We start from the raw sequence: 15,759 nt of genomic DNA on the forward strand, positions 1-15,759 counted from the left end.
AAATAGGGTATCAAAGTTTCAAATTATATATACAGATATACAGGGAAAGTCTTTAAAGATCTTCTCAAGAACCACTAAGCCAGGAAAGCTGATATTTACATGCAAGCTTCCTGATATAGTGCAGATTCAAGTTTCTTAAACTCATGACCCCTAGGGTTAAGATGAGGCCACAATAGGGGATCGAAGTTTTACATACCATTAAATAGATTTTTTAAAAATCTTTTTAAGAACCATTTGGCAAAAGAAGTTTACATTTGCACGAAAGCTTCCTGACATAGTGCAGATTCAAGTTTGTAAAAATCATGGTCCTCGTTTTGTATTTACATTTGTATGTAAAAACTTTGATCTCCTACTGTGGCCCCCACAGTAGGAGATCAAAGTTTTTACATACAAATGTATAAGGAAAATCATTAAAAGTCTTCTTCTGAAGAATCACTGGGCAAGAAAAGTTTACATTTACATGAAAGCTTCCTGACATAGTGCAGATTCAAGTTTAGTAAAATCATGGCCGCTGGGAGTAGGTTGGGGCCACAATAGGGATCAAAGTTTTATAAGCCGATATATATATAGGAAAAATCTTTAGATATGAGCCAAGGTGACTCAGGTGAGCGATGTGGCAGTTGATGTTTTGCTGAAGTAAACCAACCTTTGCCCCCCTCCTCCTACGATTTCGGATTTTCTGATGTGGGCAAAAGTACCCCAAATCCATATTTTCTTGCTTGTCAAGAATTTTAATGCAGGTGTGAAGTGAACCCCGGCTGCCCCCTTACCTACGTGTACTTTGAAAAACGATGCTATGGTTAAAATTCATGAATACTTGTAAACTCATACTAAAACCAGTGATCAATTTTCTTTCCCTATATGAAATAGCATTGTACATCGAAGTATAAACATAATATGCATGTATTTTTTTTGGTTTTTTTTTTTTGTGTTTGTCCGTTGTAGATTACTCATAATGTATGGCAGTTTTATAATTTTTTTGTAATGGGAGAGGCTATATCTTAGTTTTTATACCCCATCGAAGACGGGACGTATTAAGGTATGACGTCGTCCGTTTGTCCTTGCGTCTATCTGTCCGAACCTTATGGGCAGGATACAGACCGAACTGCAAGATTTTACAACTTGGTACTTCAAGGTCAGAAGTCAAAGGTCAAGGTCGTAGTATTACTTAGTAGGAAAACCTTGTAGGCAGGATACAAACCGAACCGTAAGCTCCAGGATATTGCAGCTTGGTACATTTGATCACCATGAGAGGAGGATGCCTATTGTTTTTCAAGGTCAAGGTCGCAGTATCACTTGGTAAGAAAACCTTGTAGGTAGAATACAGCCAAACCATAAGGCCTAGGATATTGCAACTTGGTACATTTGATCACCATGATGAGAGCAAGATGCCTATTGTTTTTCAAGGTCAGGATCGCAATATCACTTAGTAGGAAAACCTTGTAGGCAGTGTACAGTACGAACTGTTGGAGCTAGGATCGTCAAACTTGGTACACATACACTTTATGCCAAGTGAAGGATACCTTTCGTTTCTCAAAGTAAAAGATCAAGGTTGTAGTAGCAGGTTACAGACCAAATCGTTAGGGCTAGAGTACATGATTTGTCTGTTTTTACGATGCAAAGAAAGTATGTCACACCTGATGATTGCTGATAATTCTTGAAGCCAAGTTCTACAAGTCATGATGTTAGAAAAACACCCAATATTAGCTTTTCACGGTCATATTATGTACCGTTGGGGTACTTTTAACTGGTGCCTAATCCCTTTGATGTAATTGTCAAGAAGATATGTTCAATTCAATTCATAGAATAGAAGTTGCCCTCTCTCTCTCTCTCTCTCTCTCTCTCTCTCTCTCTCTCAGACTCAGACACACGTCCACACATTCAATCATGTACATACTAAGTGAGCGTAAATAGTTATGTGATTCCCGAAGAGACAACAAATTTTGAAAGGTGCTCTGTATTTTTAGCTACATAGTATTCCATTTATATAGTGTGTAGTTCGGTGAATACGTGTTTAAAATTGCGGCGCAAAAATTCAGACATCCTAGGTATGTTTGAGACGATTTTTCTCGGTCATTTTTGCGATAAGCACGTTTTCTCATGGACGCAATCTATTCTCTTTAGAGAAGTCGAGAGGCATAGCCTTCATCCTCTGAAGAGAATAGGACGCAATCGTGTTTTCGATGGATTGATCGATAGTTTTGCGTCTCGTCGATAATTTTTCACTCATATTGAGACGTCACCAGCTGTAGGTGAAGTACCACAAATTTAGACCTATGCTTGGCGCTCTGGGCCGTTGTAGTGGGGGTTCTTTAGCGAGCCAAAGCCTACCGTGACACGGGACCTCCGTTTTTACGGTCATATCCGAAAAACTCGTGATTCTCACTTATAAATGCCGAGCGTTCAACGAAGTAGCAATCAGTGCCAATCACTACCCATCTTAACGTCTTAGGTTTGACGCGGCCATGGCACGAGCGAGGCTCGATCTCACGACCTCCCGGTTACGAAACGAATGCTGTAACATTGAGTTACCGCGACCGGTAATCATGTTTTTTAGTGTAATCAACTGTCATGTTTTTTAGTGTAATCAACTGTCTATTTAGGATTGCGCATGTGATACATTGTAAGACTCGTACCCATATTTTCATTCAGATGTAGGCTACATATATAGTTTCGATAATCATTCATATTTTTATGTAATCAGATCCACACAACTTGAATTGCGTATGCAATGTATCCAAACAGATGTATATCTACATGCACGTGCATGATCAGATTCCTGATTTCTATAAACTGCAAAATCACTGACCAGTCAAGCATTATATACAGGGAAAATATTCGACTCCGGACTGAAGACATCCTGATTGGCACGGGTGAAGTGTGTCGCAGTCTGTATTATGGGATTACAACGTGTTGTTACTGTCAAGATACAAATGGAGTTTATCATTTTGTTCCGTGGATTTATCACAATAAAGAGAATCTAAAATCTACGGTAAGTGCACATCTTCGGTCCCAGGTAAATAGTTTGATTTGTTTTCTAGGCAAGCATGCCATGTGCATTACTTTTGTATATGCACCTATATTTTGCAAGGACATCTCCATGTGAGTGAAAAAATCTCGAGAGGGACGTTAAACTATATACTATCAATCATGTATTTTGTAAGAATTTGGTGTGTTTTATAATTGTTTTTTTAATGCTTTTTGTGCTATGACAGTATATAATTGGCAAATAATTTCTCCACGTTGACGTGATAACTGCAAATGCTTACATGTAAGTATGCAAAAAAGCCTTTTTGCATTTTCGTCTGAATTATCTACACTGTAAAGAATGTTTTACTAATGTACGATATGTATTTTATGAGCAATGCATGATGTTTTAATACATGATTTCATTTGTTTCTCTTTCCTTATACATTACGTAAACGTTAATGTACAAGTATCGCTCCATTCCTTAAAAGTAATGGACCGAGGCCCCGAGGTCCATTACTTTTAAGGAATGGAGTGATACGAGTACATTGACCCACTTAAAATCCACCTTTGCTGGGCCCCTTGCTACTAAACTTTGTGCATTTTAATCGTGTCTTACGTTTTTCATTCTTTTGTTGCATGCATTTATATCTACTTGTATAACGGTTGACCTACTTTCCAAACACTCCATTCCTGAAAAATAATGGCGTGTTCGAACAAAAGAATGACGTCATAGGTGGATTTTAATAGTCTATCGGATATATGCACTGATTGATTCTAGATAGAAAATCACTCAGGTGTGACAATCACTTTGGGGTATATACAGGTAGAGTAAAATAGGCATTCTGAAAGGGTGGATAAAAAGAGAAAAGTGTAAATACTTCAGAATTCATGTCAGCTTTAAGACAAACTGGTTCTGTTTGTCGTCTTTTCGCTTGTATTTTGTCGCCTATTTGTGTGGCGATTGTCGTCTTTTCGATATTTCGGGGCGAAAAATCGCTAATTCTTTTCGTTTTGTCGTCTTTTCACCTCGAAATAACGACAAAACGCCAAGCGAAAAGACAGCAAGATTGGTCGCTAATTTGCGGGTTTTCTCTGTCGTCTTGTCGCATGTATTTTGTCGACTTCTTGTTTTGTCGTTTTTTGGGGCGAAAGGTTGCTAATTATCATTTGTCGTCTTTTCGTTTTGTCTTTTCGCCTCAAAATAACTAAAAGAAAACAAAATGTAAAATAGCACAAATCAGCCACAAATTCAGTTTTATTGAAAATTGTAAAGCTACTTTTTAAAAGATATTCTATGGAGCTCCAAATTAACAAAAACTCAAATAATTGAAGATATCTTTAATCATTTAAAAGATATCATCAATTCATTAATGCGAGCAACAATTGATTGATGCGCGCATCAAATCAATTATTGCTCTCATCAATTCAATTTATGAACTTTGCTGTCTCTAATAAAAGAATTATTGCTCATATCAATTGGATTAATTCAATTACTGTGCGCATTAATTGAATTATTTTTCTCTTCAATTGAATTGTAGCGCCCATCAAGTTTTAAATTGTTGATATCATTAGTTCATTGGAAGAGAGCAAGGATTCGAATATATAGCGCGCAACAATTCAGTAGAATGATTGATGCCATCAGGAATTCGATTAATGCACGCAATAATTCAGAAGATCATTCGGATCACCTCGGCCGATTCCATTTAGATGAAGGGTGCCGAAGTTTGCCAAATGAATTTGAAGATTGGAATGTTGCGCGCATCACATGAATTGATAAGATTCATGTTGATATGGCGCTCCATAGTCTTCTCTAGTCTAGTCTACAGATTGTGATTGATATGTACAATGACCCTCAAATAGCGAACACTTTGTCCTAGTGTGGGGGTCTCCATAAAGGTCCAAAGTCTATGAATGAATTCGTTTTCTGTAAAGGTGAATTTTCTTTCATATCATTAAAGTACTCTATTTACGTTATGCATATTTAAATACGAATGAATCGGACATTATAGTATGGATTAACAAGGGCAAATATGCCTGATCTGAGTACTTAACTATTAAAGCTCAATATCATTGATTAATGATTCAATTCATTTATCCACTCAAAATCAGATCACTAGTGTTAGAGGTAGAAACAAATATAGTCCTATATAAACAAAAGTTACAGGTAAGGGTCAAAATATACAAGTATGTATTAAAAAATAATTAAAGTGTTAGTGTAAGTACCTTAGTTCGGGAAGAGCAGGCAGTACTAAAAAATTCTTAACAAAGATAGTTAAGATTATTTTTTGTCGTTTGAAAAAACCGACCGTTCCATGACATAATGAAATTCATCACCAATAGCATTGCAATCAGCAGGGCCGTAAATTACATGGAGGCGGAGGAGGCAGCTGCCTCCTCCAACTTTTGAGCCAAAAAAAATTAAAATTTAAAGTTCTTTAGAATTTATGTTGTTTCCAATAACTAAGAACATGATACCTCCCTTAAGGTAGTACTCTACATCGTCATAATGGCTGACTTCCTTTAAAAACATGGATGACAAAATCGATATCAGCAATATTTGACTTTTCCTTTTCCATTTAAATACCTAGCCGAGTAGCTCAGTAGGTTAAAATACCGACTGTTGAACTGTAGGTTGCAGGTTCGAGTCCAGCAGGGGTTTTAAATTTTTTTCAGATTACCTTCTACTAAAACTGTATTTTTTGACAAAATAAAGTAAATTTGAAAATTTTCAAATTCAAAATATTGTTGTACATATCCTACACTTTTCATCTACATCAAATTTCTCTGGTGTAGCATACCTCCTTAAAAAGCATTCCAAATCTTTCTTTTAGAATGAGTTAGTCAAGTAACATCTTAGAAGGCCCTAGAATCAAGGATTTTGGACGAAACGTGTTCAGTGTGCACAAAATGTGCTCAGCGTCTGGGGGCCTGGGCGGCCCCCAGACCTCCGCCTAATTTCCTGCCTTCTCCAAATTGAAGGTTAATTTACGGCCCTGATCAGCCATTGTACATTTCATTCCATCTACCAGTTCCTACAGGAAGACGATGATTACAAGTTCACAATTTACTTAACGTGATCCTTAAATCACAAGGCAAATTCAACAGATAATTTCCTAGACCAAAATTGTTAGAAAATTCTATGATTAAAACATTGAAGTGAGTTAAGAAATTGCATACCTGTAATTTATCATTAACACGTATGAGAATTATGCGAGGCCATTTTATGGTGGAGTTTATCAGGTTTTTTTTTTTCTTTTTTAAAAATAAAGCGAGGTTATCGCGTCCCGAGAATCCTCCTTTTTCTATCGCTGACCTGCTCTATATCGGAAGTCACGCAGTATGAGTGTGGCTGGGTTCGGTGATCGAAAGCTTAATATAAAAGCATTCAAATTCCCTTGATATGTATTTATATCTGCATCCTATCTTAACTCACTGGTCAACTTCTGTATCTATATTTGGACGATATGTTGTCTGTTCGAGTTCTAGGAGGTATGTAAAAATTCATCTGAATGATACAAAGAATCTGCAAATTACAGGTCGGAGAAACCTCACCGAACTCAATAGACATTTTTTCTAATGAATCTGATAGATATATTGCTTTAAGATCGAGTAGTTTGCTAATATTGTGTGTCTTATCTCTGGTTTTTCACAATGTAGATTTTTTCTTCTTCTAAAGTCTGCTATATTGGTCATCGTTGTATACTGTCCGCAAAATTATTCAATTGTGATTTTGTTTACTTGCAATATGATTTAATCACAACGTATGTCTTAAGTAGTGTCTTATGAGATATTTCTAAATGTAAGCAAATTATTTATGATGAGGACATACCTGTGTATTTTACATAGGCGGCAGCAGAACGATAAATGAAATACAGTACTTGTATATTTTATCGTTATGGTTACTTGTTGACAATTCAGATGATTCTGTACATTTTTCACGTCGTTCAAAAGTAATTTTATTCATTTATTCCTTTTCGATATCAGCTAAAGAGAACCCCTCTTTCTTGTTCATGTTCGTACAATACTCATGTACAGATGACATAGCTGCATCTGGCATGCTTTATGCTCATGTACTTTGCTTGTTAGTTGGGGTGGGAGTGGGGTGGGGGGGGGGGTTCTTAAAGAGAAGATCGGGTTGTCCGCTTGTTCTCTGTGTGTAGGTAGGAGTAGCCTAGACGTTCCGTTTAACCTAGTACATGTACTGTGTAGCCGTTACGATCGCAGCCTTGTTCTCATTGTAGCTAACCTGAGCCGAAGGTGGAGCCACAACAGGGGTTCAAAGTTTGATATAGGATTATAAATAGGGAAATTCTTTGATAAAGAACCTAAAGGACACGAGTTGTCAAATTTTCAATTGGCAGATTGTCACGGACCATCACGGATTGACAATCCGGAATAATCCGGCGTCTCATCCGTGAATGTGTGAAAGGGGCTTTCGCACTAACAAACACTTACACAAAAGCCCCTTTCACACATCCACGGATGAGACCCCGGATTGTCAATCCGTGATGGTCCGTGACAATCCGCCATTACCGTGTACAAACCGTGTATGCATTCGGCGTCGTCCGGGGGCAATCCGGCTTGACCAAGCCAAATCGTGAAAAAAATTAAACATGTTTAATTTTTTCCCCGGATCGTCCCGGGAAAAAAAATCCTCCGTGTTGATCCGTGTAGGTACCGTGTACCACCGTGTATCAACCGAGAGGTCCGTGTATCAACCGAGAAGTCCGTGTATCAACCGAGAAGTCCGTGTATTAACCGAGAAGTCCGTGTAGCCACCGAAGTAACCGTGTAAAGTCCGGGGTCATCCGTGTACAAAACTTCTCTGCTGAAGAACACGAATGTCTACGGTCTGTACACGGATTGTTCCCGGTAACTAAACGGACAGACACGATAAACGCAGGGAAGAAAGACCAGGATAATCCGTGAAACAACCGTGGATGGACCGGCAGAAACCATGATCTTCCGTACGCTCCGTGGTCATGCCGGCACCAACCGGGATTTTTTCCCGGGACATAAGGGTAGCTACCGTGCTTATCCGTAGAGAAACCGGCGTTTTCCGTGTCTGCATCGTGATAAGACCGTGTTGACACCGGCATTACGACGTCACAGAACCCAAAGACCCCGGATGACTAGAATTTTGCATCCGGCGTCGACCGGCTCCTGATCCGTGAACGTGTGAAAGGGACTTACCTTACATTGATGAAGGTCAAAATGTTGACCATGTTCAGCCCAAGACAAATGTCTCCCATAACAAGAACACATGATTCAAGTGTTTGTCTTTTAGTTTTGCGCAAGGGAGATCTGTTAATCGCTGTATTCGTTTTTAGTCAGTGCTCAAGAACAACCATTTGATAATGGAATGTAATGGATTTTTTTCTATTCTCACAAAAATCCTAAGGATGCTTTTTTAGTTCCACCTACCTGTGTAATCATTACCAAATATGGAGTATCGTCAAAGTCAAAGGGTGCATTGGATGGAACAACGTAACGGATGGGTCAACCATATGATATTTTAGTACTTAAATCTAGTTTATATTTTAAAAATGCCTATAAAAATATAAATATAATCAATAAAATGTCTTTCTTTGTTGTTTCATCGAGTGATGAAGGTAGCAATCATTGCAGAAAATATTTCGTTACGCGGGTTTTGATTTTCCCCCTGCAATGCTAGCTACCTTCATCACCTGATGAAACAACAAAGAAAGCATTTTATTGTTTAAATACAAACATCTTCATGCAGTATAGAGTTCCCATAACATGATGTTGGAACCAGGGTAGGGCTACATTAGGGTTTTCAAAAAGTGCAAGTAGCAATTGGTGACCCAAGTGGACGCTGTGGCCAATGACCATTTTCTGATATTTGAAATACTCCCTCGACAGTATCAAATATAACCATACTCAGAACGTGTATAGAAAGTATCTTTTGCAGATGTTCTTTAGTCTAGAAGCTTAATTTGAAATGTCTCAGTATATGGTATATATATCCTATTGTAACATGACCACTACATCTGTACGTTGAAACTGTCTCAAAATAGGTGGTACATTGTTATTTTATCAACGTATTTATGATGTGTGGTATAACTATAAGGAGTTTTCCTTCCACTCATTTTTTGTTATAAAACAAAAGTCGGTTCTAAATGTCCCCATATTAAAGTTGATGTGCGCCGGAGTAGGTCAAGATAGCATTCAAATCATTAGCAATGTTTAAAAGTGTGGTGCACGTCCTATAGATGACGGCTTGGTTGTGAATTTTTTTTACGGAGGCGTCTAACATAGTATCACAGCCTAGCCGAATCTTGTTGAGATTAACCAAGTCTAAGCGACCCAAAGATTACCAAGAGATATACACAGTAAATACAGACACAAAATCCACTTCCTTTTTAAGATACTGATGTCACAATGATCTGTAGAGGTCAACCATGCATTATTTCACAAGTGTATGAAATCATCGTCTGTTATAAAGTACATACAGTCAGTATGTAATCAGCATCTCTAATTAAACATTCATTAACTGCCTCTATCAACAGATGGTGCAATGCAAGGATTCATGATACAAAAAAAAAAAGAAAAAAGAGAAGAAATAAAACTATATTTATGTCAAAGTTTCAAGGTTAACGTAGATGTGATAATTAAGACCTTTATAGGTGAAGGAAAGCACATAAAAATAACAAACAAACATACCAACTTTATTGATGAACTTTCGGGAGGGTTGAGATATCGGGTTCGGGTTGAGATATCGTGTTCGGGTCTACGTTAACGCCGTTTTAGCTGTAGGATACTCGGGTTACCATTCCACTCCACGGACCTCTTATTTACATGTGAAATAGTGTTATATCTTTTACTTTTTTGAATTTTATTTTCATTTTTACAGTGAAAGTATGTCAAAATGGCTGAAATATTAACGTAACAGTTTGGGCCTTGTAGGGATGCTTGTTGTTTTCATTAACACGATTTTTCTACGCCTCTGGTTGCTCACTGACGTAGACAGGGGGCACCTAACGGTCAGAGTTCTTAGTACTCGCGGTATCGTACTAACGCATATACAGGTAGGGAACTAGGTGTTCATCGTTATCATCTCCCAGTATCCAGGACCAGGCAGTGACGACTGTCGTGTTAAATCTGACACCGACTCTACATAATACACCGTACGTTTGTTTGATTAACTTGAGTACATTTATATATGGAGTGCTTTGATTTATAACGCATTTTTCTGTACAACTTCTGTTACGCAATTTTAAAAGATAGCAGCGGTTTTTATGTACTGTTATTTCGATCACGGCGTCAAAACAACCACGACAGCTAAAAACATTTTTTTTTATTTACATAAAGCCATGGAGGTTAAAGAACTCGTGTTTCTGTATAAATGTAAATAAATAAACTTATACATTGGGCGCTGCTCTGGGTCTTCGGCTGTCATGACAGTGTGACGTCCACGTCTACTGGAATGTTAATCCTGCAGCGTGGAATATCTGTAAACATAAATATGTGATGAAAAATCATTATTGATACCCTGAATTTATATTGATTAGATATGGATTAAAACCTTCAACCACAATATAAACAAAATATAATTCCGATTAAAATTGATATATGCCCCAACACAAAGATCTTGACATCGACGTAAGTGTACTATATATAAATGAATGTTAAAAGATAAATTAAACCGCGTAACCATAGATATGTTGGCATGGATTCCTCAGCGATCAGAAATGTTTAGGATGGTATTAATAAAATATCAGGAATTATACACGTGTGTTGACCAAGAACATTCCAGACTATGAGACCATAATGTGGTAAATAGTTTATTCATCATTCGCTACTGAAGTTCCATTGTTAGTATTTTTATAATCAAAGACAGATCCAATATGATGGCGCCTGTCTTTAAATCAATTCATTTTCTTGGTGTGTGTACCTATTGTCAATTCTATTATACCTGTCTCCTAAAACAATTGTACCTATCTCCAAAATAATTTAAGATGGCTATAACTGAAAGACACCTATCTCCAATTAATTAATTAATTTGAAAATAGTTATGTAGTGATTTGAAGATAGGTAAATTTGAATATATGTAATCTGGCGTTCCATATACAGTGTATTTCATAGAAAGGGGTTACAATTCATAACCAAGAACCTTTGTGATCTTGCATGTATCGCGTCTATAGATAAATAAAAATGTAGGTTGTAGCCAGTCCATATTCTAGATCAGGGGTGGGTCCAGAATATTATCTTTTCCACCCAAAGACTGGGTGAAAAACCCAAAATGGACAAAAAAGACCATTTTGTTAAGAATGTTCGATCAAAGGATTGCCACCTCCGCAATAGCCCTCTACACCCGTCACTTCATGTATTGTAAAAGTAGATCAGTTATACATCATGATCATGTGCTATCGTACTCCTATAAAAAAAATCAATGGCGCATTTACGGAATCTGTAATGTTATCTAGTAATTTATAAATTAGAATCATGTGATATTGTTTACTCTAAAACAGGTCATCTGTCGGTTAGCAACCCCTTACACTTTATACGCACTCATTCTGAAACTATGCAAGTGAACAAAGTCTCATAGTAATTAAGCCACGTGGTTTTGTTTACATCCCTCTTTCACGTGCTCTGCTGTTTTCGTATGAAGAGAAAATTCTAAGGTAACCGTTATAAGCAGCCATGCTCGATAGGCGTGATACAACTGTGATTACGGATTATTCTGTTCCACAAGAAGGTCTTCACATGCTACAAAACGTGCATTGGTTGTAATACTGGCTTGGTTTACTAATCTAAATAGTTCAAATCCTGGGTCTGTTTAACCTTTAAATAGTTCCAGCATTCAGACACACTTATAGATATGATGGGGGATATTAATGAGAAAAATATAATTTATCATTTTTATCATTTTACTTTGCTGTGGACGCGAAGTGAAATTTAATTTGACGCGGGACCAAAGATGTTTGAGTTAGTTGTGCAAATCTTCAGCATAGAGTACTCTCTGTAGTACGATAATTCCTCACCAGATATAGTGGACCCCTGCATTTGGTAAAAAATATTATAAATTTCTATATAGATTTACTGAATATGCTTGTATACATTTTAATATTTTACTATTTCTTAACTAGTACATATGTACTTGTAGATCGCAGCAACAACAAAATCCTAAGTATTTTTACGACATCGCTTTCCAGTTGCTTCTCGAAACTACACTATATTACGCACCCTTTTTCACGTGGCAAATGTAAACAATAATATTTTTGACATGCCGTCTCTGACCGGCGATTGATAGTCTGACCCAGTTGTAAACACTTAGCGTATGAATGACCGGATTGCCCACCAATGAGAATGAGTTGCGTTTAAGTAAGCCGATACAAAATTTCTGTATAAAAGGCCAACTACGCGCAATGTTGTAAACATATTTTCAGGATTTTGCAAACAAATATTAGCTGAAGTAAGATGATTTCTAGGATCCGCCACGAGTCTGGATATTCCACAGGTGAATTTTCGGTTCGAGCGTGGGCTTGCATTTCGGTCTATTGGTATCCATTTGGGAAGGTGAACTTTATTTACTGCTTTGATTATAATTATGAAAGGAATATTCTTTTTGTATTATAGATGATTCTGAAAGTGGGAGTGATTTCAGTCTGACTGATTGCTTGGAAGACGAACTCAAAAGCACTCAGGTAAATTGATATAACGTAAAGCATGGTTTTGTTTGTACACAAAGTCACGTGGTAATGTTTCTTCCGGTTAAAATGAAAATTGTAGTGTACAAACGCTATGTTATTGCAGGGATCAAAATTTTTTAAGTGTGGATTCGACATCATAGAAAAAGTGAAAATTCTTAGAATAGAATTTTTACGTTCATGTGGAAGATATAAAAAAAGTCAAGTTTGTGTTTCATAAGTACATTATATAATCCTTTTTACATATTTAACGCTACATTTTACAACCATGTTTTGTAAGTTTTGAAATTTGTATTACACAGCCAGACTTTGGAATACTGTTTGATGTAGACGGTGTGTTAGCACGCGGTTCAAACCCTCTGGACCCTGCCGTGAAAGCCTTAAAACTTCTGCAGGATGAAGAAGGCAACCTTAAGGTGCCCGTGGCATTCGTCACCAATGCTTGCAACAGGAGTGAAGACAAAGCCAAACAGATCGGCAAATGGTTCAACATGCAGGTAAGCATGCCACACAGAGCAAAACTAATGTCACATTAACTTTTTCTGAGACACAGATTGAATATTGGAGTCTACATTGTACGAATTGAGATTAAGAATGTGTAAACACAGCAAGATGAACCTAATTCAATAATCACCGACTTTTCAAGGTTTCACCGGATGCAGTTATTCATGCCCCAACTCCCGCCAGACTTCTGACGGAGTTCCACAATAAGCACGTGCTGGTTATCGGACAAGAACATCGCAGAGACATCGCATTAGAGTATCCTTTTATACTGCTAACATAAATCTAAATTTGTTGGGTAGTTAGTTGTTACATGTATATGATGAGTTTGTTTTAATTAATCGTTGTACTTTCCTTAACGGAGACAGTATTGGTTTTAAAAACGTGTGCACGCTTGAAGATATACAGAGAGCTTACCCTTTCCTGGATATGGTGGACCACGACAACAGAAAACGTGTGGTAGGAAACATCACCTCGAATTTAAACTTTACATGATTGATGCCTTTAGAGAAGAACTTTCCGTTTTGTGCATTGCACTTCAAGTTTGTATTATCGATAATTGTAGGCAAGTGGGACATACAAAGACGATTCGTCTTTCCCAAGAGTGGAGGCCATCTTAATGATTGGAGAGCCCAAACTGTGGGAATCCAATCTCCAGCTGCTGATTGACCTCTTGCTGACGGAGGGAAAACCTACCAGGGCACCATCTTCCATCATGACCGTCAAACAGCTTCCAATCATCGCCTGCAATATGGATCTGGTTTTTATGGACCGTGCATGTATGCCGAGGTTTGGTCACGGGTCATTCCTTCTTTGCCTGGAAAGTTTGTATAAGGTAAAATTCAAATGCAAAAACTTAAAAAAAGGAAATTGGCGCCAAATACTTTTTTTCGGATTTGATATAAATCATCCTTTTTTATTGCTTCTGAAATAAAATATTTGTTTAATGTAGAAAATTACGGGTCGTGAGTTGGAATACACTGCGCTAATAGGGAAACCGTGTGAAATCACCTACAGATATGCGGAACACTGCCTCGCTGATGTCGCTAAGAAGATAGGGATTCAAAATCCTATAAGGAAACTGTACTTTATTGGGTAAGATTTCATATCGCGGTACTTCAGATCAGCATACCGTAATCTATTTCGTACTATCATAAATTACTTTTTTGAAATTGAAATTGTTGATTTGGTCATGTACACTTGTTGTTTAGAGTGGTCACGTATTGATTAAAACTAATGGTCGTGTTTCAGTGATAACCCTTCCGTGGATATTGTGGGGGCGAATTTGTATCACCGTTTTTTACGGAGACAGTCGGAAAGTATCGACAATGAGGAAAATTACTATCTCCCTCGCTGCAGGTCCATTCCAAACAATAGTGCTCTCTACCAACAGACGGTACAAGCCATGGAAAGTCTGCTGGTGGGTACCGGGGTTTATAAGCCGGAAGAGGAGGATTCATCTGATGATGATGTAGACATCTATCATGGACACCGTGACATTGAAAATGAGCCAGAACTTGCTAAACCCTCCAAATTTGTTAAAGACGTTTACCATGGAATTCAATATATACTGGAAAAAGAAAATTTCTCTATGAAAACTTAAGCAGTGCAAAGGGAGACCGTGATCTGAATGGATGTCTGTGCAAAGGCGTGAAAGTGGAAGTAGGGCAGATGTATATTTTCGCCCTTAATTTATTTACATTGTATTGTTTTCTACTTTTCTATTCATGGAGACAAACGTGTCTTTAAATTATTTAAATGTATCTAGATATTTATTTTTCACGTATTGTTATGCTATTGAGAACCATGTTCAGTTTTTGTGTATAGGGTAAAACGTGTACGATATAAATCAAGCGGGTAGATTGTAGCATGTAAATACTGCTCATTTATATTTCATAATATTTTACTTCAGAGTATCTTCGATTAACTGTTATACATTGAAAATGTTTTGCATTTGTTTTAAAGTGGACTTCCAGAACCAATGCAACCAATGCATTTGTATTTTTCATTGCTATATTCGTATAACTCTCATTTTACTCAGTACAGGAACATACAAAATGTGTTGATCTCAATCTATGGCCTGTATCATTGTGTAGTTCATTTATGTGTGATTGTTCATGTATTGAAAATAAATGAAATGTAGACATACCAATCTTATTTTTATCAGTTAATGTAAGCAGTGATGTGATAGAGTTAATGGCGGCCCTAGGCACAGAAATTGGTTAGGGATGGAAAGGATACATGTATTTAATTTCAGTGATGTAAGAGTTTGATAGATTAAGATATGTAGACTGAATTAGTGTTAGGAACGGTGACTGAAATTTCTCGAACAGGAACAATTCTATTTTGCTTAACGTACAAAATTGGAAGACTCGAGAATTTTTCATTGCCGATTAAGGGCTGCAAAATTTAGGTCTATGCTCGGCGCTTACGGCCTTTCTTTATCGTGCCACACCTGCTGTGACATGGCGCCTTGGATTATGCGGTCTCATCCGAAGGATCGCCCCATAGTAAACTCGGGTGACCTATTGCAATTAGTTGTCGTGCGTTAACAATTGAACATTTTTAACTTCTTGATAACTACTATGAAGCATCTTTGGGACGACAAGGGGGACAT

General features: G+C 37.4%; 1 protein-coding gene across 2 annotated transcripts; it reads left to right on the forward strand.

Annotated features, from left to right (window-relative positions):
• The first annotated feature begins 6,377 nt into the window (after nucleotides 1-6,377).
• On the forward strand, nucleotides 6,378-15,290 carry LOC125654294 (haloacid dehalogenase-like hydrolase domain-containing 5). 2 transcript variants are annotated; one of them, XM_056144828.1, is made up of 8 exons: nucleotides 6,378-6,459; nucleotides 12,571-12,638; nucleotides 12,944-13,138; nucleotides 13,288-13,400; nucleotides 13,511-13,601; nucleotides 13,708-13,977; nucleotides 14,095-14,237; nucleotides 14,394-15,290. In XM_056144828.1, the coding sequence occupies exons 1-8, from the start codon at nucleotides 6,435-6,437 to the stop codon at nucleotides 14,743-14,745; spliced, it is 1,257 nt and encodes a 418-aa protein (XP_056000803.1). In that variant the 5' UTR covers nucleotides 6,378-6,434; the 3' UTR covers nucleotides 14,746-15,290. The 2 variants fall into 2 exon arrangements, with proteins under 2 accessions (XP_056000803.1, XP_056000800.1); XM_056144825.1 differs by lacking the exon at nucleotides 6,378-6,459 and adding an exon at nucleotides 10,441-12,451.
• Nucleotides 15,291-15,759: the final 469 nt, after the last annotated feature.

Source organism: Ostrea edulis, chromosome 7, assembly GCF_947568905.1.
Source record: "Ostrea edulis chromosome 7, xbOstEdul1.1, whole genome shotgun sequence".
NCBI classification, from domain to species: Eukaryota; Metazoa; Mollusca; class Bivalvia; order Ostreida; family Ostreidae; genus Ostrea; species Ostrea edulis.

What these genes read in the sequence shown, in the direction of transcription:
- LOC125654294 (XM_056144825.1), top strand. Translation starts at nt 12,412, where the DNA reads ATGATTTCTAGGATCCGCCACGAGTCTGGATATTCCACAG. An exon ending in ACGACAACAGAAAACGTGTG is followed by an intron (nt 13,602 to 13,707) that starts GTAGGAAACATC and finishes CGATAATTGTAG; the next exon opens with GCAAGTGGGACATACAAAGA. An exon ending in GCCTGGAAAGTTTGTATAAG is followed by an intron (nt 13,978 to 14,094) that starts GTAAAATTCAAA and finishes TGTTTAATGTAG; the next exon opens with AAAATTACGGGTCGTGAGTT.